We start from the raw sequence: 22,308 nt of genomic DNA on the forward strand, positions 1-22,308 counted from the left end.
CTTACCAGCCTTGTCTGTAATGACAGGTACTAGAATAACTGTCAGTATAGCATCTGGCAGGATGCCATGCGTTACCAACCCTGTAAAACAGATGGAGAGCAACACAGCAACCCTAGGGCTGGCTAGCTTCAAGTGCTCTGCAGTAATATTATCCCTGCCACATGCTTTGTTATCAGCTAGTTGCCTTATGGCTTGGGAAATCTCATAGGGGCTGATGTGTACCACTTCCTCCTCTATGTTACCTGTACAGTAGGGCTCACTTCTGACACAGTTGAACAGAGCAGCATAGTGCTGCCTCCATAGTTCAGTTATATTTTCTCCACCAGATACACCCTCAATGTTACATGGCAATGCTGCTTTAACCCTATTTATATTTTTAACTTCTTTCCAGAAGCCAGTGACAATTTTCCAGCCATAGAGTCAGCTCTCAAGGCTTGCACATGCTTGCCAACAAAGCGCACTGCATATTTGTATCTAGTATTGGTTAGCCTTTTATGCTCTAGAACAGGCCCCTGTCTAGGTCTACCAGCAATAACCCAGGCCTTATGAGCCGCCTTAGCCTCTGCATGGGGGCCAGCTACATACCTGTTCCACCCAGGCTTGGTGTTTTTAGCTTATAGCAAATAAAATCGTCATTACTGTATTGGTTCTAGTAGCATGGTGTGCTGCAGATCTGCATGTGGTTTGTTCAAGTGATGTTGCTATACTCCAGCAGAAGCCTTTTGACTGATGTAGGTACAATCAATGTCAAATACTGTGCTCATTACTTTCAAATGTGTTTAAAAAGAAAGAACTAGAATGTAACACGAGGGTTAGATTGTCGATTTATGTTGCACTGTGTGTGTCACTTAGACAGTAATAGCTTTCATTGATGGCATAACCTATTTGTTGGTATACTGTCAACACTGGAGGATTTGGTCCTCCCACTCCACAGCTACAGTCTTGATATTTGAAAGTAAGGCCAAAGTTTTAACGGTCTTTAAAATTGTTTAATCTTTTGTAAAATGCTTACAAATTAAGTCTGAGAAGTAAGTCTGTTCTTTCCAGACAAGCCTTTGAAGTCCCAGTAAAACTGGCTGTAACAATGCCACTAGCTTTTTGAAATCTGGGTTGATGCATTCAACCCAAATTATTAAAAAAAAACAAACCCTTTGTTAGCAGCAACATGCTCCTATAGTTCACTCGAGTTTTAACATTCACCTTGAGAATCAATTCATTTGATTGTGAAAGACAGAACACTGCAGCCTTAAAGAACTTGAGCTTTGCATGTTGCCTCCCTTAAAGGGTGTCCTTGGACAGATGACTTTACACTGCAGCAACACAGCTGAACGCTACCTCAGCTTGTTTCATACTGAGGCTTGAAACCCTATAGCCTGCACTGTCCAACAACTTTAAACCAAGACAGCACATCCACATTTAAGGAATCAAGTTTATTTCAACACTGAAGACAAGTACAAAATACATTTACTGAAGACATTAGTCAAAGTATACACAGGCTCCATCACAAGGGCTGAAAAGGCCAATGTCACAGGCGCCTCACTGACAGCAGCTGGTGTCACACGTCTTCCCTTTGCACACGCAGCCAGAGGCACATTTGCTGCAGCCAGATGGGCAGCATGAGCAGCAGCCTGCAAGAAGAAACAAGTTAGTGACAGACCAGTGGTAAAGTCATCTAGTCTGGCAGGGGAAAACCCATGAGACAGCTACCACCTTAAAAATTCTAGGACATTATATAATCGACTGCAAGTCAGAACATACTTTAGGCAAAAATTAGTAAAACATGCTGGCCTCTTTGAATGTCCACCTGCCCCAGCTCATTAAGCTAATTACTGAGCAGTTGCCTATTTCATGTAAAAGGAGATTTTACATACACACTAGGAAAAAGAAACAAGGGAGACAGTTTAAACATTTTATACATATGATTAAGAGTGCAGAGAAAGTTTTAACTCATGGGCCCAGTGCATTTAGAGGAAAAAGGCAGAAGCTGTAAGCTTTTAGGACATATCTTAATGGTCACTCTGAATTAGTATCTCCTGAGGTTCAGTATTCATCTGAAGAAAGACTGTTAGTCTCATTCCCAGGTCGTCAAAGACAACGACTTTGGTTTGGTGATTAAACCGAACCACCAAACAAAGTGTCATATTTAACGACCTTGGAGTGAGATTCAATTAACCATCTCTCTCCTGAATTACATGCTGCACCCCAAAATCCCTCACGTAGGCCAATATAGTGCTTTTCAAAACAAAATCATAGAGAGCTTTATAAAAAAAAATAATATGGTTAATAGAGAAACGTCTTATAGGTCAAACAGATATGGATGTCATTTGACTTACTCTTCTTGCAGGTGGTGCAGGAGCAGTTAGTGCACGTGCAGGATCCTCCGCAGGTGCAGGTTCCACCTAGACAACAAAATCAAGCCAGATCAGTTCAACCTTGTCCGCTACTGCTAGCGACACATAGCCTTACAAAATACTAGGCTATAACCATGAGAAATAACACCAAACAGAAACGTTAACGAATAACTTACTCTTGGAGCAATCGCAAGGGTCCATTTTCTCAGTTGTTGTTGTTGTTGTTGTTGTTGTTGTTTCTTGTCTTCGGGTGAAGATGCTCTGTCTCTGGTCTGAGCCGAGTCAGTGTTTTGATTTCCAGAGCATGGGCGGCTCTTTTTATAGGGTCCTGAACACAACAGCACCGGGTGCAAAACTGCGCCTGTCACGCTGCACGCAGGCACGTAGTAGACGATTACAAAGAGGTTTGTGCACACGACTTCTCAACCACCCAGGAGCGAGAGCAAAGAGCAGAGGGAGTCCCAGGAGAGGACGAATTCACTGGCGTGTTGTCTGAACGTTATGTAAGACCCCCCCGAACCCCCTTTCCCCCTCTGGCGACACCAAACCCCGGAATAATTTACGTGTTTACGCGGAGAAAAACACTATTATACACGACAGTATTTAGAACACAGGTTACTACAGTTCATCAACAGACTGTTTCATTTCCAGGTAGTATGTGGGGACATTGAACGACACCTGTGTCTCCATTAGGATATTATAATTTCCTTTTTGCGTGTGTGTGGGGTCAGTAGTGAAATTGCGGAGCCCTGGAGTGTTATATGGGGTATCTGAGGGGAAACGCCTATTTAATATGTAAACACTAGAAGATCACTAGACTAAGTCATGTGCTCAGTTTGCGCACGGATCTAGTGAATGAAATAAATTCAAATTTATGTGGAGGAGTGTGTAGTTGAGATGCGTTCACGGGTGCAAAAAAGACTTCCGATGTAGCCCCCCGAGAAAAGGGGTTTGGTGTGGTGGGCAAAATATTTTAGGCCAATGTAATTAGGTATTTACTCACGAAAATAAAGCTCATAATCGGTATCAAAAATAGGTTATAATAATATTAAAGTCAGCCTGTATGCTGTCTACAAGTGGACAATCTTATTCTTATTCCTACTTGTGTTTATATTGTGTTGTACACGGTAGCATTATACAAATATTTTATATTTCTAACTTTACATACTAGGTTTATACACTGTGTTATAGCATAAGGCACATATTTTTTATATTTTTACACACTTCACATACTTAGCACATTATACATCATTTATATTATTTAAATATTTTACATTATAGTGTTAACACTGTAGCACATTGCATGTATTTTATTTTTGTAATTTTATATACTTCGTACTTATACCTATATTTCTACAGCATTTCTGATCCTGATTCTGAAAGCCATGTCTAAACTAGAAGATACACAAGTCGTAGGCTAGTTGTTTAAGTGTAATTAATCAGAGGGGATTGTGGGGTTATCTGGCTCGCTGTTTGCATGTTACCTGTTGTTTAGTTTTATTTTTAAACGAGATTATACAAGGTAATTTTAACATTACAAATTTCTAATACCAGTCTAGTCAGTGTTTTAATATAACTACTAAATTACAATAATTACCCTACTTTGTTTAACCTGTTTTCTTTTATTTCTATTATTTTCCTTTTACAATTTACTAATATGAAATCGTTTAAATCAATCATGTGATCCGTAATTTTATTTTGTCTTGTGAGAGACTTATTCTGGCTTCATATGAGTAGAGGAAATGTCCGCTAGCTGCTAAGCTACTTTGCCATAGGCATTTTACATTTTTGTGCTAATAACATTACCATTTTGTTATGTAGGGAAAATGTGCCCAAGTCTTTGAAAATGTCACCATAAAGACATGTTTAATGTGTGTTTTGAAACAACTACACTTAACAGCAATTCACAGAAACCTGACGTAGACTAGTGGTTTGGAGGTGTAATAGCAGAGTCAGACCAGGTACAAGCATGAGTGCTGAAAATGATGTGCATAGACCCTACACAGAGGGATGATGGTGGGAGCTGGTGGCTGCATCACAGCTCGATGTCGGCTGAAACAACAAATGAAAAGCAGTCACTCAGTGATGCCATGAAACAGGACCTTGGACAGCAACTGAGCTGCTGTTTTGGTGCTGAGTGCTTTGAGTGCTCTGTAGTTTCTTGGTTTTCTCCGTGCTCCTTTATATACACTTCTGTTTACCAGATGTTTTGTTTCTGTGACTCAGACTGTTTTCACGAATCCTCAGCTTGTTTCCAATTATTCATGACAGACGCATGGAAATGTAAGCCATAGGTTGTTAGAGATAACGTCTTATAATCGACCCGTTCTGTAGATGAAGCATGTGTTGTGAGTAGAGGCGTGAGCTCTTGAGTGAGGAGTGAGGTGGCTCTTAAAAGAGCCGTTGTGCTTTGTGGAGCAGCAGCAGAGTTTAAGCTCTCTCTCCGCGGATGCGACGGGCCAGCTGGATGTCTTTGGGCATGATGGTGACTCTCTTGGCGTGGATGGCGCACAGGTTGGTGTCCTCAAACAGGCCCACCAGGTAAGCCTCACTGGACTCCTGCAGAGCCATGACAGCGGAGCTCTGGAAGCGCAGGTCGGTCTTGAAATCCTGAGCGATTTCGCGGACCAGGCGCTGGAAGGGCAGCTTGCGGATGAGCAGCTCCGTGGATTTCTGGTAGCGACGGATCTCTCTGAGAGCCACGGTACCGGGCCTGTAACGGTGAGGCTTCTTCACGCCGCCGGTGGCCGGGGCGCTCTTACGGGCAGCCTTGGTGGCCAGCTGCTTCCTCGGGGCTTTGCCTCCGGTGGATTTACGAGCGGTCTGCTTGGTTCTTGCCATGACTTCTCTTTTCGCTGATCAAGATAATAACGCAATGTTACGGGGAGACACGCTGCTTTTCAACTCTGAGACTGGCTGTAAAATTGTGACGTTGCTTCAGACCTCCGGCTCCTGATTGGTGAGGGACTCCTACGGAGCTCAGCACCGCCTGAAGGAGCGACCCACCGCCCGAGACTCCGCTGCTTATTGGCTGGAAATCCTTTCAAAAGGTCCGCCAAAATTCAGGCTGGGCCGCCCTCTGCTGCTCTGATGAAGCCTCTTTTCTGGTTGGTCTGGCAGGAACCGTCCCGCGCTCTGTGGATATATAGAGGAGGGTTTCAGCTGCTGAGAGAACACTTCTCTTTGTCCCGACTTTAGAGAGCATCTGAAAAATGAGTGGCCGCGGAAAAACCGGTGGCAAAGCCAGAGCCAAGGCAAAGACCCGCTCCTCCCGTGCTGGGCTCCAGTTCCCAGTCGGCCGTGTCCACAGGCTGCTGCGCAAAGGAAACTATGCGGAGCGTGTCGGTGCCGGCGCCCCCGTCTACCTGGCGGCTGTGCTGGAGTACCTGACCGCTGAGATCCTGGAGTTGGCTGGAAACGCTGCCCGCGACAACAAGAAAACCCGTATCATCCCCCGTCACCTGCAGCTGGCTGTCCGCAACGACGAGGAGCTCAACAAGCTGCTGGGCGGAGTGACCATCGCTCAGGGCGGCGTGCTGCCCAACATCCAGGCTGTTCTGTTGCCCAAGAAGACCGAGAAGGCCGCCAAGTCCAAGTAAACCTGGACACTCTTTGGCTGCTGGAAACTAGCCCCCAAAAAGGCTCTTTTAAGAGCCACGCAATCACCTGACAGAGCTGTGTTCTTATCTCTCTAATGCGTCAATCTGTGTAGCCTACTAGAACATGTACACGACTCCATTCCAAAAATGTCGTTACTTATTTACAAGAAATCATTGATAACTTTTCAGCCAGCTTTTATTGGCTGAGAAACCACTTATTACCTGAATGTAACCAGAAAGCCAATTAGATGAACACAGTGCTCAGGAGAACAAAGACTGCTGTTGACCCCATTCTGGGAGGGGAAATTCACCTTGTCAATAGATTTTAACAAGACGTTGCAAATGAAATTGCACCTTATTTAAAACCGTAATTATAAAAAAAACAAGCATATCTGATAACATGTTATCCTCTAGTTTCACACATTACAATGAACAGCTCCATTTTGAGGCCAACTCAAAAAAAAAAAGTTTATATTATCTCTTAAATAGAGTTTACAGTTGGGCTAAAGCAGTGTTTAATTTTAACAGGAATTCAAACCATGTTGATAATAAAAATAAATAAGATCAGTTTTAAAAAGTTGTTGAACTGTAATACATTTAAAAAAAAAAAAAAACTGAACTGGCTTTTTTGTTTTGTCTTATATTTCCATCAGAGTTATGGTGGGATGTAACTTTACAACTAATCTGTATTTTTATATGCTTATACTGTACAAGCAACTCTTTCTTTATCTTTTCTTTTTTAAAATGATATTTGATATTTGCCATTGTATAATTTAATGACTCATCACTGCTCAGTCTTTATGAGTAACTGGTTATATGTCATTAAATTACAAAATTAATGTAATTATCAGTTACACTTACTGGGGAAAAAATATGTAATTAAATTACAGTAAATTACAATTATCGATCAAAATGATGGTGATTAAAGAGGTTACATTCGGATATAATCATTATATGTAGAATAAAACATCAATTATGTTGCTTTGCATCTTTTTGCTGAATGTTAGGAAAGTTGAGTGCAATAACTTACATTGCTTTGATGAAATAATTAAAATTGTTACATCACTTATTATTTTTTCAGTCATTTTATTTTATTTTCCCATTTTATCATTTAACCTTGAATTTAATAAATTTACTTATTCATGGTATTCAGGTCAGGCTAATATTTTTTTACATGTCTGATATTAATTAAAATTCATGCTGAGTCGTTAGCAAAACGTGATTATTTGGCATAATTTTGCAAATTGAAATAAGCACTTTGAGAGTGCAGTAGAAGTTTCACTCAGAATAGATAGCACAATGCTATTACCTTTCCAAACTTTCGAGTTTTCTCCTCAAGACATTTCATTTTATTTTGATTTTTGGATGATTGCCTTTAAGAACAGAGTTACTTCACATTATACATAATTTTAACAAATGTGTAGGAACATTCAGTACATGAGTCATACTGACAGCCAGCAGTCAGCCACAGCTTAAAGCATATACTAATTAATGTAATTATCAGGGAGAACAAAAAATGATGCAAGGCATACATAAATATGTATAAAATAATGTATAAATAAATCACCGGTCACATACCCTGGGACATGTTATCCACAGCCATAACGAGAGTTGGTTCCAAAGTCAAAGTCAGTGGGGTTTTTGAATTGATTTTTGGTTAGATGCCTGAAGTGAGGTCTGTGCTAATGTAATCTTAAGAGATTTTCACTTGGCTTAAAATATGTTCGTCCATATGACCTACCCCACTTGTGAATTTTGAAGCTTTTACATATCCTAAAAAAGGAGGTTGCTAACATGTGACTAAATGAAACTACAGTGCCATTACTCTGAACACATCTCGCCTCGGTGTGGTGGTGATAAAGTCATGCGACTGCAGTGTCGCTCATGTCTTGCCTAATGTTGGCTTTTTGCTTCTGGCAGTTGCATCAACAAATCCATTAAATCCCACTGGATTCTTGACGAGTGAACCAGGACAGTGTTAACTTCCTGGTTGCCTTCAGAAAATGTCATCACTGCAGCACTCTGTTGTTTCTCTCTTTAAACCACAACAATGTTTGTAATAATGTGACAAACATTGTTGTGGTTAAATATAATATTGGTATGACTGAGGTAATTATTATTTGCACAGTTATTGCTTGTATATACTTAAAAACTGTGCTCGCTGTCCCAAATACAGCCCCAAACTGTAAAAATCTTAGTGTCATCTTTGATAATAAACTCAGCTTGATCAAGCATGTCAACAGACATGGCTGCAGGTCCGAGGGGGCTGTGCCTTTTGTGTCAGGAGCCTCTAAGATCCAGAATAATCTCCCCAAGTAGAGCAGACCAGTGAGCCTCTTGTCCTCTTTTTAATCCCTATCAGTTTATCAATTTATTTATGTCCTGTTTGATTATCGATGTTTCTCTTTTCTTTCTTTTTTTTTCTATTCCTGTAAGGAGCATGAATAAACCCAGCATACACAAAAGAAAGAGATGAGAGTACTGTACTCACCTGTCTTTATGTGGGCTGTGCTTTATATGGATCCTACAAGTATTCTAATTTCATTTGTCTACAACAGACAAACAGCATAAAGAAACATTCACACAGTAAGTAAATAAGTAAATGGCTATACAAACACATAAACATAATAATAATAAAGAAAAGGCATAACTGTAATATTAAGTGAACTTGATAGACATGTTGCTTGAAGTCATAAGTCATATTTCTGGATGTCTCATCAGCACTCTCGTGTGGTGGTTTCTTTGATGAGTGACGAGATTGTTTTGCTGTATTTTTGTTGTTAAAATATTACGTTTCAACCAAGTACTGTATGGTTATGACACTTTTCTAGCTTGTTAAAAAAAAAAGGACATGCAGTAAAAAAAAAAAAATCTCAAATTTTAGAGGTGCTTCAGCACCCCCCAAATGGGCTAGAAACGCCTATGTAGAGTAGTATTTCTTCCATCCAGCACAAATCCTAAGATGTTCTGCTTTTTATCAAACACACTGCTTTCCACTGCTCCAACATTAATTTGATTTCCAGTCACTACAAACAAGAGTCTCTATATTACTCTATATTGTTGCTGTTGCCTCAGGAGAGGAAACCGGTGGCTGCCGCTTGAATCACAAAGCCCAGCTGGTCGATGGATGTCTGCTTCCAGGCTACAGTCTGTTGCTCAGTTAGGACAAATCATGAGGGAACAAAGCCCCAGAGCTACTTCATTATATAATACAGCATGTACAATTGTTCCCTCTGTTATGCAACAGATAGAGTATCACAGCCCTGCTTGTATTGTACAATGTTTGACCACAAAACAGAAAGCTTTAATCTGTATCAGCTGGATCTGTTTCCATGGCCACTGGGTCCATCAGTCAGCCTTGTGCCTTTAGATCGCCCCACATCATCAGGATATTTAAATAATTATACATGTCAAATTCAGTATTTCTGTAAATTAAATAGAATCAGCAGATCTATGTATTTGGTCCAAAAGAACAAAACGTGTTGATCTACCTGACAGCTTAAAATAACACAAAAACCTTTACAGATGATTAAAAGGTGTCAGCCCTGCAATAGTTTGGTGACCTGTCCAGGGTGTACCCTGCCTCTCACCCAATGTCAGCTGGGATAGGCTCCAGCCCCCCAGCAACCCTCAAGAGGATAAGCGGTTAGAAAATGGATGGATAAAACGTGTCAAAATAAAATAAAAATAATCAGTGATTTCACATTTTATCAAGACTCAGGAGGAAAAGCACAGGTGTGCGTCATTCGGTTTTTAGTTTCACCTGGGCTTTTCCTGTCTTGACAATCTTAATCTCAAAAGTTTGTACTCTCAGGACACTTTGGCCTCAAAAACACTGTTTATCTGATTTGAACATTTAACAAATAATTAAATGAACACTTTTGCGACATCAGTTTAAATTTTAGGTGTTCTGGGACCATCACCTTCTCATATCAGGGTTTGTCTGCAATGTACAGTGAAATGACGGTAAACATTACATTTTGTATTTGAGAATAACTGTTAGACATTTTTAAACTTTTTTTTTTCTTTAAAGAGAGACAGAAAAGCCTACATCTGCACTTTTAAATACTTTTATATCAGCTGAGGCCAAGTTATGATCCAGTCTATAAAACACATTGTTTTGATTTGTTCTGCTCTGTTTTGACCCACATTACAGGAATGACCTGCCAGTTAAACACTGGCCTAAATTCCTCAGTCTCCTCGATCGCTGTCTGACACAGAAAACCTCAAACGTCTGTCTCCACTGTGTACATCATTATAAACATCATAAATACTGTACTAATATGTTAACATCAAATTATTTTTTAAAAAGACAAGTTTTTTTAATCCTGCTAGTGGTGTTAATTATTGCAAATTCGATGTATATTCACATATAATTTTATAGAGTTTGACTTATGGTTGAAAAATCTGAAGTTGTGGTTTCACATCTGAACATACAGATCTCTTTACAAAATAACTGATGATAACATTTAGGGGCATCAGAATATAAAAACCACATATGTAGCTGCTGCTGTCTACTGTCTGGGTAATAATATTAACATGGCTCTACACTATTCAGGTGTTCCCCTTTAGGCCATGACAGAGATGCACAATACCAGCACCCTGAGGCAGTGAAATGAAATTCAGCCATCAATAATTCCATTATTTACACCTGTGATTGTTCTACTGTGACATGTCAAAATGTCTTCTGTGAGCAAAGGCCTGGTGACAGCAGGTTTTAATCCTGTTTATAAAAGGCTGCAACATAGTATTTTCAATATTGATTAGTTCTAGAGAATTTTTCTATTAACCAATTGATTTAGTATATAACCTGTCAGAAAAAAATTGGAAAATGTTCATCACATCAGCCTAAACTGATACCTGGTTTGTCCCATCAATGATGTAACACCTAAAGATATTTCTTGATAAATGACGACTTCAGAATATACCAATTCCCTGTACAGTGTCACACTGATTATTCAAAGATTCATATTTAAGACATTTTCAGAAGTGTGCACCTAAACACATTTTCATGACCTCTTCACACTATTTCACAGTATTTAAGATCAGCAACCTTGAACTCATGATTTTGCACACCTTAAGATTATGGCAGGACTCACAGACACCACGGTTAATATCACACACAGAACAGAAACTTTTAAAAAATATCAAACAGGTTTATTTTGTCTTTAAATGTATATACAAAAAAGTTTTAACAAAGTTAAAGGTACACAACCATAACACCTTATTATGAAACATCTGCACAAATCATTGTGTGTCATCAGTCTTGTACTGATATGTCCAAATATTGTCCACTCTTTGTTCTATAGCGCTGTCCAGTACTGGCTGACAAACTCCTCTACTACAGTGCTGGACAGATAACACATGGTTCCACTGTGGAGGAAGATCTCCAGTGGATATCCCAGTGTCGCCCCTCTGAGTCTCCTCTACTTGAACTGATTATCAATGAGGGTGCCCTTCATCTTTGCCTTCTTGGCCTCCAGCTCAGCCAGCTCCTGTAGCCTCCTCTTGCTCATGCCCTTCCTCTCCAGCTGCTTCTCAATCACTTTGGCGTTTTGGGCGTACGAGTCCGCCACCTCCCTGGCCTCGATCTCCTCCTCCTCCTCGTCGATGGTGGACACTGTGACGGAGCTGAACTTGCCCATGTCTTTGGTCCGCTTGGTCATCATCACGCGGACTTTCTTGGGAGCCTCTGGCTGCTTCTGGCTGTACACGCTGGTGTTGCCGAAGCCCTGCCCGAACTTGACCACAGCTCCGTCCACGATGAAGGTGGCCGGGTTGTTCTTCGCCTGGTGCTGGTAGAAGAGCAGCAGGCCGCACTTGCCGCACTTTTTCCGGTACTGCCTTTCGATGCCCTCGGCCCTTTTGATGTACGCGTTTTCGTCCTGCTCCACGTTACAGAACTTGTGGGCATGTTTGGCCGCATCGATCACCCTGGCTCGGTCCCGGGGCCTCATGGGAAGCTTCTCCAGCTGGCAGTCCAATACCAAAACCATCTGACCGCACAGGCAGTAGTACACATGGAGAGGCTTTTCTCCGTCGTCGTACTCCTCTCTGTCCCTGGTGTCCGAGCACACGACACTTCTAGACACCACCTTCGGCATGTTTGGCCCCGAAATGTATTTTATTAGCAGTCAAGTCTATTTAAACGCTATTGTTGAGACGCCATAACGACGGAAACTCCTGTTAAACGTTTGTCCGGAACACAAAAACAACGCCACACTTCCTGTGTGCGTCACTGTTACTGTTCCTACCGGAAACCACAGTTTCTCTCTTTAGTTCCGCCGCGTGATAACAGGCCAAAATGAACACATCAGTTTGCGTGGAAATTGTTTGCGCCCAAAAAAATAATAAATAAAATCCCACGCATGCTACAGAGCCCCATTTGATGGTCCAAAATAAATCTCACGGGTCACAAAATGACTGAAAAGATAAGAAATTATAGGCCAAGACAAAAAAAATAAAGCAAAAAAATACGACTGGCCAGCTTACCTATAGTATGAGCAGGCAGTCCAAAAATGCAACCCATTACTGATTAATGGATAAACCATCATGTTTCGGCTCTAGTCAAAACACGTTGGTTTATCCATTTCAACTCCAATAAAAGGATTTTTAACCATAATCAGAGTGCCTCTTTTGCCTTTTTTTTCCAATCGTATCTTATCTTTATCTTTTTCAAATTGCCCTATCCATGAAGTGCATCTGTTTGTTTGGGGGTATTTTTGTTTGTTTTGCAATTAACTACACAGTGTCTTAACCGAGGGCAACACTCCCTATTTTTCTGTTACATAAGATATGCTCAAAATTTAAATTAAAAAAGTGCTTTGCTAAGACAGATAACCACGCACTGCCACCCCCAAAATAATCACAGAAATGTAATCATAAATATCAATTAATCAATCAAACTTTATTGCAGACCCCAACGTCCAAATAAACATACAATCACATACAGTACATAAAACAAAAATACAATAAAAAGGCGTTATATCACATTATATTAAAAAGTACTTGTGGATATTCAGTAAAAGGCATCTAATAAGAGCAGCAAAAAAATGCAATTTAAAAAGTGCTTATACACATTTTATAAAAGGCACAAATACCAGTGTTTCCACATATAGGATTGGTATCTAACAGAACTACACCTTGGGTTGGTCAACTGTATAATAAGATTATTCTGGGACCCCTGCAGTCTACATATAAACTTAAACATCAGTCTTTCCAGGGTGGCCTGGAAGGTGTTTATCCCTAAATCACAAAAAAGCTTGCTGGCACTACTACCCCTGGGCTGCTTGAGCAGGATTCTGAGACAGTCATTATATGCAACCTGGAGTTTACGCAAGCTTTCTTTCTTATACCTCACCCAAAGGGGGGCCGTGTACATAGGGGTGCAGTAAGCTCTAAACAAGTTCACCTTCACTTCACCAGAGCAGTAGTGAAATTTACTCACTAACATATTGGCTTGGACATATAGCATTCTTCTCTGTCTAAGCATGTCAGCGTCATCCTCCATCTTATCATTGATGATGTGGCCTAGATATTTTGCATTGGTACATACAGACAAGGTTTGACCAGACAAATAGAAACCCGGGAAATTAAGATGTTGATCCTTCTTGGTCCTACATATCATTATCATACTCTTTTTGGCATTATACTTGATGTCAAACTTGACTCCATAGTCTGAGCATATGTTGAGAAGCTGTTGGAACCCTGCACTACTGGGAGATATAATGGCCAAATCATCAGCGTACATAAAGTGGTTGATTAAGGTGTTACCCATTATGCACCCTGTTCTACAATCTCTCAACTGCCTTGACAGGTCATCCATGTACTGAATAGGCCTGGGGATAGAAGCCCACCCTGCTGTACCCCATTGCCAACTCTGAAGGGAGAGGATAAGATATTCCCCCATTTTACCTGCATAGTCTGCCTGTCGTACCAATATGCCAGGATACGTATGATGCTACCCGGGACCCCCCTATGCTTCAGCTTGGTGAAGCGCTTGAGATGGTTGACTCTGTCAAATGCCTTAGAGGCATCAATAAAGCCTACCAACATTGTTGAGCCCTGCCCTCTGTACTTTTCTACTGCTTCTTTTAATGCATAAATACACAAATCAGTACTGTGCTTGCTCTTAAAACCGAATTGGTTGTCTGTGGTGCAAATAAGATCCCCAACCCTGTCTATTATTACCCTTTATAGCACCTTAGACAGTATGCTGGCTAGGGCAATGGGTCGATAATTGTCCATACTCCCTACCTTACCAGCCTTGTCTTTAATGACAGGTACTAGAATAACTGTCAGTATAGCATCTGGCAGGATGCCATGCGTTACCAACCCTGTAAAACAGATGGAGAGCAACACAGCAACCCTAGGGCTGGCTAGCTTCAAGTGCTCTGCAGTAATATTATCCCTGCCACATGCTTTGTTATCAGCTAGTTGCCTTATGGCTTGGGAAATCTCATAGGGGCTGATGTGTACCACTTCCTCCTCTATGTTACCTGTACAGTAGGGCTCACTTCTGACACAGTTGAACAGAGCAGCATAGTGCTGCCTCCATAGTTCAGTTATATTTTCTCCACCAGATACACCCTCAATGTTACATGGCAATGCTGCTTTAACCCTATTTATATTTTTAACTTCTTTCCAGAAGCCAGTGACAATTTTCCAGCCATAGAGTCAGCTCTCAAGGCTTGCACATGCTTGCCAACAAAGCGCACTGCATATTTGTATCTAGTATTGGTTAGCCTTTTATGCTCTAGAACAGGCCCCTGTCTAGGTCTACCAGCAATAACCCAGGCCTTATGAGCCGCCTTAGCCTCTGCATGGGGGCCAGCTACATACCTGTTCCACCCAGGCTTGGTGTTTTTAGCTTATAGCAAATAAAATCGTCATTACCGTATTGGTTCTAGTAGCATGGTGTGCTGCAGATCTGCATGTGGTTTGTTCAAGTGATGTTGCTATACTCCAGCAGAAGCCTTTTGACTGATGTAGGTACAATCAATGTCAAATACTGTGCTCATTACTTTCAAATGTGTTTAAAAAGAAAGAACTAGAATGTAACACGAGGGTTAGATTGTCGATTTATGTTGCACTGTGTGTGTCACTTAGACAGTAATAGCTTTCATTGATGGCATAACCTATTTGTTGGTATACTGTCAACACTGGAGGATTTGGTCCTCCCACTCCACAGCTACAGTCTTGATATTTGAAAGTAAGGCCAAAGTTTTAACGGTCTTTAAAATTGTTTAATCTTTTGTAAAATGCTTACAAATTAAGTCTGAGAAGTAAGTCTGTTCTTTCCAGACAAGCCTTTGAAGTCCCAGTAAAACTGGCTGTAACAATGCCACTAGCTTTTTGAAATCTGGGTTGATGCATTCAACCCAAATTATTAAAAAAAAACAAACCCTTTGTTAGCAGCAACATGCTCCTATAGTTCACTCGAGTTTTAACATTCACCTTGAGAATCAATTCATTTGATTGTGAAAGACAGAACACTGCAGCCTTAAAGAACTTGAGCTTTGCATGTTGCCTCCCTTAAAGGGTGTCCTTGGACAGATGACTTTACACTGCAGCAACACAGCTGAACGCTACCTCAGCTTGTTTCATACTGAGGCTTGAAACCCTATAGCCTGCACTGTCCAACAACTTTAAACCAAGACAGCACATCCACATTTAAGGAATCAAGTTTATTTCAACACTGAAGACAAGTACAAAATACATTTACTGAAGACATTAGTCAAAGTATACACAGGCTCCATCACAAGGGCTGAAAAGGCCAATGTCACAGGCGCCTCACTGACAGCAGCTGGTGTCACACGTCTTCCCTTTGCACACGCAGCCAGAGGCACATTTGCTGCAGCCAGATGGGCAGCATGAGCAGCAGCCTGCAAGAAGAAACAAGTTAGTGACAGACCAGTGGTAAAGTCATCTAGTCTGGCAGGGGAAAACCCATGAGACAGCTACCACCTTAAAAATTCTAGGACATTATATAATCGACTGCAAGTCAGAACATACTTTAGGCAAAAATTAGTAAAACATGCTGGCCTCTTTGAATGTCCACCTGCCCCAGCTCATTAAGCTAATTAGAGCCAACTGAGCAGTTGCCTATTTCATGTAAAAGGAGATTTTACATACACACTAGGAAAAAGAAACAAGGGAGACAGTTTAAACATTTTATACATATGATTAAGAGTGCAGAGAAAGTTTTAACTCATGGGCCCAGTGCATTTAGAGGAAAAAGGCAGAAGCTGTAAGCTTTTAGGACATATCTTAATGGTCACTCTGAATTAGTATCTCCTGAGGTTCAGTATTCATCTGAAGAAAGACTGTTAGTCTCATTCCCAGGTCGTCAAAGACAACGACTTTGGTTTGGTGATTAAACCGAACCACCAAACAAAGTGTCATATTTAACGACCTTGGAGTGAGATTCAATTAACCATCTCTCTCCTGAATTACATGCTGCACCCCAAAATCCCTCACGTAGGCCAATATAGTGCTCTTCAAAACAAAATCATAGAGAGCTTTATAAAAAAAAAATAATATGGTTAACAGAGAAACGTCTTATAGGTCAAACAGATATGGATGTCATTTGACTTACTCTTCTTGCAGGTGGTGCAGGAGCAGTTAGTGCACGTGCAGGATCCTCCGCAGGTGCAGGTTCCACCTAGACAACAAAATCAAGCCAGATCAGTTCAACCTTGTCCGCTACTGCTAGCGACACATAGCCTTACAAAATACTAGGCTATAACCATGAGAAATAACACCAAACAGAAACGTTAACGAATAACTTACTCTTGGAGCAATCGCAAGGGTCCATTTTCTCAGTTGTTGTTGTTGTTGTTGTTGTTGTTGTTGTTGTTGTTGTTGTTGTTGTTGTTGTTGTTGTTGTTGTTGTTGTTGTTGTTGTTGTTGTTGTTGTTGTTGTTGTTGTTGTTGTTGTTGTTGTTGTTGTTGTTGTTGTTGTTGTTGTTTCTTGTCTTCGGGTGAAGATGCTCTGTCTCTAGTCTGAGCCGAGTCAGTGTTTTGATTTCCAGAGCATGGGCGGCTCTTTTTATAGGGTCCTGAACACAACAGCACCGGGTGCAAAACTGCGCCTGTCACGCTGCACGCAGGCACGTAGTAGACGATTACAAAGAGGTTTGTGCACACGACTTCTCAACCACCCAGGAGCGAGAGCAAAGAGCAGAGGGAGTCCCAGGAGAGGACGAATTCACTGGCGTGTTGTCTGAACGTTATGTAAGACCCCCCCGAACCCCCTTTCCCCCTCTGGCGACACCAAACCCCGGAATAATTTACGTGTTTACGCGGAGAAAAACACTATTATACACGACAGTATTTAGAACACAGGTTACTACAGTTCATCAACAGACTGTTTCATTTCCAGGTAGTATGTGGGGACATTGAACGACACCTGTGTCTCCATTAGGATATTATAATTTCCTTTTTGCGTGTGTGTGGGGTCAGTAGTGAAATTGCGGAGCCCTGGAGTGTTATATGGGGTATCTGAGGGGAAACGCCTATTTAATATGTAAACACTAGAAGATCACTAGACTAAGTCATGTGCTCAGTTTGCGCACGGATCTAGTGAATGAAATAAATTCAAATTTATGTGGAGGAGTGTGTAGTTGAGATGCGTTCACGGGTGCAAAAAAGACTTCCGATGTAGCCCCCCGAGAAAAGGGGTTTGGTGTGGTGGGCAAAATATTTTAGGCCAATGTAATTAGGTATTTACTCACGAAAATAAAGCTCATAATCGGTATCAAAAATAGGTTATAATAATATTAAAGTCAGCCTGTATGCTGTCCACAAGTGGACAATCTTATTCTTATTCCTACTTGTGTTTATATTGTGTTGTACACGGTAGCATTATACAAATATTTTATATTTCTAACTTTACATACTAGGTTTATACACTGTGTTATAGCATAAGGCACATATTTTTTATATTTTTACACACTTCACATACTTAGCACATTATACATCATTTATATTATTTAAATATTTTACATTATAGTGTTAACACTGTAGCACATTGCATGTATTTTATTTTTGTAATTTTATATACTTCGTACTTATACCTATATTTCTACAGCATTTCTGATCCTGATTCTGAAAGCCATGTCTAAACTAGAAGATACACAAGTCGTAGGCTAGTTGTTTAAGTGTAATTAATCAGAGGGGATTGTGGGGTTATCTGGCTCGCTGTTTGCATGTTACCTGTTGTTTAGTTTTATTTTTAAACGAGATTATACAAGGTAATTTTAACATTACAAATTTCTAATACCAGTCTAGTCAGTGTTTTAATATAACTACTAAATTACAATAATTACCCTACTTTGTTTAACCTGTTTTCTTTTATTTCTATTATTTTCCTTTTACAATTTACTAATATGAAATCGTTTAAATCAATCATGTGATCCGTAATTTTATTTTGTCTTGTGAGAGACTTATTCTGGCTTCATATGAGTAGAGGAAATGTCCGCTAGCTGCTAAGCTACTTTGCCATAGGCATTTTACATTTTTGTGCTAATAACATTACCATTTTGTTATGTAGGGAAAATGTGCCCAAGTCTTTGAAAATGTCACCATAAAGACATGTTTAATGTGTGTTTTGAAACAGCAATTCACAGAAACCTGACGTAGACTAGTGGTTTGGAGGTGTAATAGCAGAGTCAGACCAGGTACAAGCATGAGTGCTGAAAATGATGTGCATAGACCCTACACAGAGGGATGATGGTGGGAGCTGGTGGCTGCATCACAGCTCGATGTCGGCTGAAACAACAAATGAAAAGCAGTCACTCAGTGATGCCATGAAACAGGACCTTGGACAGCAACTGAGCTGCTGTTTTGGTGCTGAGTGCTTTGAGTGCTCTGTAGTTTCTTGGTTTTCTCCGTGCTCCTTTATATACACTTCTGTTTACCAGATGTTTTGTTTCTGTGACTCAGACTGTTTTCACGAATCCTCAGCTTGTTTCCAATTATTCATGACAGACGCATGGAAATGTAAGCCATAGGTTGTTAGAGATAACGTCTTATAATCGACCCGTTCTGTAGATGAAGCATGTGTTGTGAGTAGAGGCGTGAGCTCTTGAGTGAGGAGTGAGGTGGCTCTTAAAAGAGCCGTTGTGCTTTGTGGAGCAGCAGCAGAGTTTAAGCTCTCTCTCCGCGGATGCGACGGGCCAGCTGGATGTCTTTGGGCATGATGGTGACTCTCTTGGCGTGGATGGCGCACAGGTTGGTGTCCTCAAACAGGCCCACCAGGTAAGCCTCACTGGCCTCCTGCAGAGCCATGACAGCGGAGCTCTGGAAGCGCAGGTCGGTCTTGAAGTCCTGAGCGATTTCTCGGACCAGGCGCTGGAAGGGCAGCTTGCGGATGAGCAGCTCCGTGGATTTCTGGTAGCGACGGATCTCTCTGAGAGCCACGGTACCGGGCCTGTAACGGTGAGGCTTCTTCACGCCGCCGGTGGCCGGGGCGCTCTTACGGGCAGCCTTGGTGGCCAGCTGCTTCCTCGGGGCTTTGCCTCCGGTGGATTTACGAGCGGTCTGCTTGGTTCTTGCCATGACTTCTCCTTTCGCTGATCAAGATAATAACGCAATGTTACGGGGAGACACGCTGCTTTTCAACTCTGAGACTGGCTGTAAAATTGTGACGCTGCTTCAGACCTCCGGCTCCTGATTGGTGAGGGACTCCTACGGAGCTCAGCACCGCCTGAAGGAGCGACCCACCGCCCGAGACTCCGCTGCTTATTGGCTGGAAATCCTTTCAAAAGGTCCGCCAAAATTCAGGCTGGGCCGCCCTCTGCTGCTCTGATGAAGCCTCTTTTCTGGTTGGTCTGGCAGGAACCGTCCCGCGCTCCGTGGATATATAGAGGAGGGTTTCAGCTGCTGAGAGAACACTTCTCTTTGTCCCGACTTTAGAGAGCATCTGAAAAATGAGTGGCCGCGGAAAAACCGGTGGAAAAGCCAGAGCCAAGGCAAAGACCCGCTCCTCCCGTGCTGGGCTCCAGTTCCCAGTCGGCCGTGTCCACAGGCTGCTGCGCAAAGGAAACTATGCGGAGCGTGTCGGTGCCGGCGCCCCCGTCTACCTGGCGGCTGTGCTGGAGTACCTGACCGCTGAGATCCTGGAGTTGGCTGGAAACGCTGCCCGCGACAAGAAGAAGACCCGTATCATCCCCCGTCACCTGCAGCTGGCTGTCCGCAACGACGAGGAGCTCAACAAGCTGTTGGGCGGAGTGACCATCGCTCAGGGCGGCGTGCTGCCCAACATCCAGGCTGTTCTGTTGCCCAAGAAGACCGAGAAGGCCGCCAAGTCCAAGTAAACCTGGACACTCGTTGACTGCTGGAAACTAGCCCCCAAAAAGGCTCTTTTAAGAGCCACGCAATCACCTGACAGAGCTGTGTTCTTATCTCTCTAATGCGTCAATCTGTGTAGCCTACTAGAACATGTACACGACTCCATTCCAAAAATGTCGTTACTTATTTACAAGAAATCATTGATAACTTTTCAGCCAGCTTTTATTGGCTGAGAAACCACTTATTACCTGAATGTAACCAGAAAGCCAATTAGATGAACACAGTGCTCAGGAGAACAAAGACTGCTGTTGACCCCATTCTGGGAGGGGAAATTCACCTTGTCAATAGATTTTAACAAGACGTTGCAAATGAAATTGCACCTTATTTAAAACCGTAATTATAAAAAAAACAAGCATATCTGATAACATGTTATCCTCTAGTTTCACACATTACAATGAACAGCTCCATTTTGAGGCCAACTCAAAAAAAAAAAGTTTATATTATCTCTTAAATAGAGTTTACAGTTGGGCTAAAGCAGTGTTTAATTTTAACAGGAATTCAAACCATGTTGATAATAAAAATAAATAAGATCAGTTTTAAAAAGTTGTTGAACTGTAATACATTTTTAAAAAAAAAAAAAACTGAACTGGCTTTTTTGTTTTGTCTTATATTTCCATCAGAGTTATGGTGGGATGTAACTTTACAACTAATCTGTATTTTTATATGCTTATACTGTACAAGCAACTCTTTCTTTATCTGCTCCCTTGAGTGAAACTGAAGAACCTTTTCAACTTGTTAAAAAAAAAAGAAAATCACGTTTTGTGAAAAAAAAAAATAGTAAACGGCATGACAACAAACCCACACCTTAGACTTTTATGTTATGTGCTTTCTTAATGTCGCTACCTTGAATGTACGTGGCATAAAATCCAATGTTTTCAGACAGCAAAAAATTGAATATTTGTTGAATACCAACTTTGACATATTATGTACTCAGGAATTGCGTTTGACAACCGATGAAGATGTTAAGAATGTGTGTGATATGTGGTCTAAAGGTAAAAGTGTTATTTCAATTGGTGAAAGTAGTGCAGATGGGGTAGGAATTTTCTTTAACACTCAAGAAGTTAATATCATTAGAAGAAGGGACATAATTCCAGGTAGGTTTCTCATGATAGATTGTTTTTATAGAAAAGATAAATATCGAATTATTAATGTATACACTTCACCCGAAAGAACTAAAAAAAAAACAACTTTTTAAAAGACTTAGAGAACTCCTCTCAATAGGATATAATACCATTTTATGTGGGGATTTTAATACAGTTACATCAGAAAATGACAGGCATAGTGCTGTACCTTTTACCTTGACATCTGAAGGTAAAGTATTAAAAGAAATATGTGAGGAGTTTAAATTAATTGATGTGTATAGATCTTTGAATCCTTCTGGGTTTGACTTCACTAGATTTGATGCAAAAACCAAAACACGTATTGATAGAATTTACGTATCATCTAATTTTAAAGTAAATAATTATTCAACTGTTCTGAACAATTTTTCTGATCATCTTCTAGTCAAAGCATCAGTGTCTTCCGAAACCTCTGTTCAAAGAGGCTTCTGGAAATTGAATACACAGTGTTTAAAATATAACGATATAGTAATTGATTTAAAATGCTGACCCTTTGATATCTGGTAAACTTATAAACAACAGTTGCAATGTTAAAGCAATGGCATATGCCGATGATGTTACCGTCATCATAAAGAATCAGTTAGAGATGGACATTTTAATTAATCATTTGTTTCTTTATGAACTGGCGTCTGGTGCTAAATTAAATCATGAAAAGACTGAAGGAGTTTGGATAGGAACAGAGAGTAAAAAACCTCACTTAAATATTCAAATAAAAGAAGAAATTAAAATTCTTGGTTTGACCCTCTGTAATAATGATTGTGGTCAACGAAATTGGAATGAAAAACTGAATATTGTTAAAGAAGAAATCAATAAATGGAGAAATAAAGATACTAATTATAAATCTAGAATAAATATAATGAAAACATACATTCTATCCAAACTCCTCTT

General features: G+C 40.8%; 7 protein-coding genes across 13 annotated transcripts; 2 read left to right on the forward strand and 5 right to left on the reverse strand.

Annotated features, from left to right (window-relative positions):
* Positions 1–1,411: 1,411 nt before the first annotated feature.
* On the reverse strand, positions 1,412–2,686 carry LOC144463496 (metallothionein B). The gene is made up of 3 exons (XM_078168132.1): positions 2,528–2,686; positions 2,334–2,399; positions 1,412–1,628 (listed from the first exon to the last, which is right to left on the reverse strand). Exons 1-3 carry the CDS (start codon positions 2,550–2,552, stop codon positions 1,537–1,539), a joined length of 183 nt encoding a protein of 60 aa, XP_078024258.1. The 5' UTR covers positions 2,553–2,686; the 3' UTR covers positions 1,412–1,536.
* Positions 2,687–4,719: 2,033 nt separating this feature from the next.
* On the reverse strand, positions 4,720–5,208 carry LOC144463499 (histone H3-like). The gene has a single exon (XM_078168135.1). It carries the CDS (start codon positions 5,190–5,192, stop codon positions 4,782–4,784), a length of 411 nt encoding a protein of 136 aa, XP_078024261.1. The 5' UTR covers positions 5,193–5,208; the 3' UTR covers positions 4,720–4,781.
* Positions 5,209–5,562: 354 nt separating this feature from the next.
* LOC144463501 (histone H2A-like) lies at positions 5,563–6,568 on the forward strand. Its single transcript, XM_078168137.1, has one exon. It carries the CDS (start codon positions 5,564–5,566, stop codon positions 5,948–5,950), a length of 387 nt encoding a protein of 128 aa, XP_078024263.1. The 5' UTR covers position 5,563; the 3' UTR covers positions 5,951–6,568.
* Positions 6,569–11,085: 4,517 nt separating this feature from the next.
* LOC144463497 (STING ER exit protein) lies at positions 11,086–12,192 on the reverse strand. Its single transcript, XM_078168133.1, has one exon. It carries the CDS (start codon positions 12,052–12,054, stop codon positions 11,377–11,379), a length of 678 nt encoding a protein of 225 aa, XP_078024259.1. The 5' UTR covers positions 12,055–12,192; the 3' UTR covers positions 11,086–11,376.
* Positions 12,193–15,617: 3,425 nt separating this feature from the next.
* LOC144463502 (metallothionein B) lies at positions 15,618–17,003 on the reverse strand. 7 transcript variants are annotated; one of them, XM_078168140.1, is made up of 4 exons: positions 16,903–17,003; positions 16,742–16,773; positions 16,548–16,613; positions 15,618–15,834 (listed from the first exon to the last, which is right to left on the reverse strand). In XM_078168140.1, the coding sequence occupies exons 2-4, from the start codon at positions 16,764–16,766 to the stop codon at positions 15,743–15,745; spliced, it is 183 nt and encodes a 60-aa protein (XP_078024266.1). In that variant the 5' UTR covers positions 16,767–16,773; positions 16,903–17,003; the 3' UTR covers positions 15,618–15,742. The 7 variants fall into 7 exon arrangements, with proteins under 7 accessions (XP_078024266.1, XP_078024265.1, XP_078024268.1 ...); XM_078168139.1 differs by having other exon boundaries at positions 16,742–16,772; positions 16,881–16,998; XM_078168142.1 differs by having other exon boundaries at positions 16,900–16,979.
* Positions 17,004–19,047: 2,044 nt separating this feature from the next.
* LOC144463498 (histone H3) lies at positions 19,048–19,526 on the reverse strand. Its single transcript, XM_078168134.1, has one exon. The coding sequence runs from the start codon at positions 19,508–19,510 to the stop codon at positions 19,100–19,102; it is 411 nt and encodes a 136-aa protein (XP_078024260.1). The 5' UTR covers positions 19,511–19,526; the 3' UTR covers positions 19,048–19,099.
* Positions 19,527–19,791: 265 nt separating this feature from the next.
* LOC144463500 (histone H2A-like) lies at positions 19,792–21,689 on the forward strand. Its single transcript, XM_078168136.1, has one exon. It carries the CDS (start codon positions 19,882–19,884, stop codon positions 20,266–20,268), a length of 387 nt encoding a protein of 128 aa, XP_078024262.1. The 5' UTR covers positions 19,792–19,881; the 3' UTR covers positions 20,269–21,689.
* The last annotated feature ends 619 nt before the right edge of the window (positions 21,690–22,308 follow it).

This window comes from Epinephelus lanceolatus, chromosome 5 (assembly GCF_041903045.1).
Source record: "Epinephelus lanceolatus isolate andai-2023 chromosome 5, ASM4190304v1, whole genome shotgun sequence".
NCBI lineage: Eukaryota > Metazoa > Chordata > Actinopteri > Perciformes > Serranidae > Epinephelus > Epinephelus lanceolatus.

What these genes read in the sequence shown, in the direction of transcription:
- LOC144463496 (XM_078168132.1), bottom strand. Translation starts at nt 2,552, where the DNA reads ATGGACCCTTGCGATTGCTCCAAGA. An exon ending in CCCTTGCGATTGCTCCAAGA is followed by an intron (nt 2,400 to 2,527) that starts GTAAGTTATTCG and finishes TTTGTTGTCTAG; the next exon opens with GTGGAACCTGCACCTGCGGA. An exon ending in CTGCACCACCTGCAAGAAGA is followed by an intron (nt 1,629 to 2,333) that starts GTAAGTCAAATG and finishes TTCTTCTTGCAG; the next exon opens with GCTGCTGCTCATGCTGCCCA.
- LOC144463499 (XM_078168135.1), bottom strand. Translation starts at nt 5,192, where the DNA reads ATGGCAAGAACCAAGCAGACCGCTCGTAAATCCACCGGAGGCAAAGCC.
- LOC144463501 (XM_078168137.1), top strand. Translation starts at nt 5,564, where the DNA reads ATGAGTGGCCGCGGAAAAACCGGTGGCAAAGCCAGAGCCAAGGCAAAG.
- LOC144463497 (XM_078168133.1), bottom strand. Translation starts at nt 12,054, where the DNA reads ATGCCGAAGGTGGTGTCTAGAAGTGTCGTGTGCTCGGACACCAGGGAC.
- LOC144463502 (XM_078168140.1), bottom strand. Translation starts at nt 16,766, where the DNA reads ATGGACCCTTGCGATTGCTCCAAGA. An exon ending in CCCTTGCGATTGCTCCAAGA is followed by an intron (nt 16,614 to 16,741) that starts GTAAGTTATTCG and finishes TTTGTTGTCTAG; the next exon opens with GTGGAACCTGCACCTGCGGA. An exon ending in CTGCACCACCTGCAAGAAGA is followed by an intron (nt 15,835 to 16,547) that starts GTAAGTCAAATG and finishes TTCTTCTTGCAG; the next exon opens with GCTGCTGCTCATGCTGCCCA.
- LOC144463498 (XM_078168134.1), bottom strand. Translation starts at nt 19,510, where the DNA reads ATGGCAAGAACCAAGCAGACCGCTCGTAAATCCACCGGAGGCAAAGCC.
- LOC144463500 (XM_078168136.1), top strand. Translation starts at nt 19,882, where the DNA reads ATGAGTGGCCGCGGAAAAACCGGTGGAAAAGCCAGAGCCAAGGCAAAG.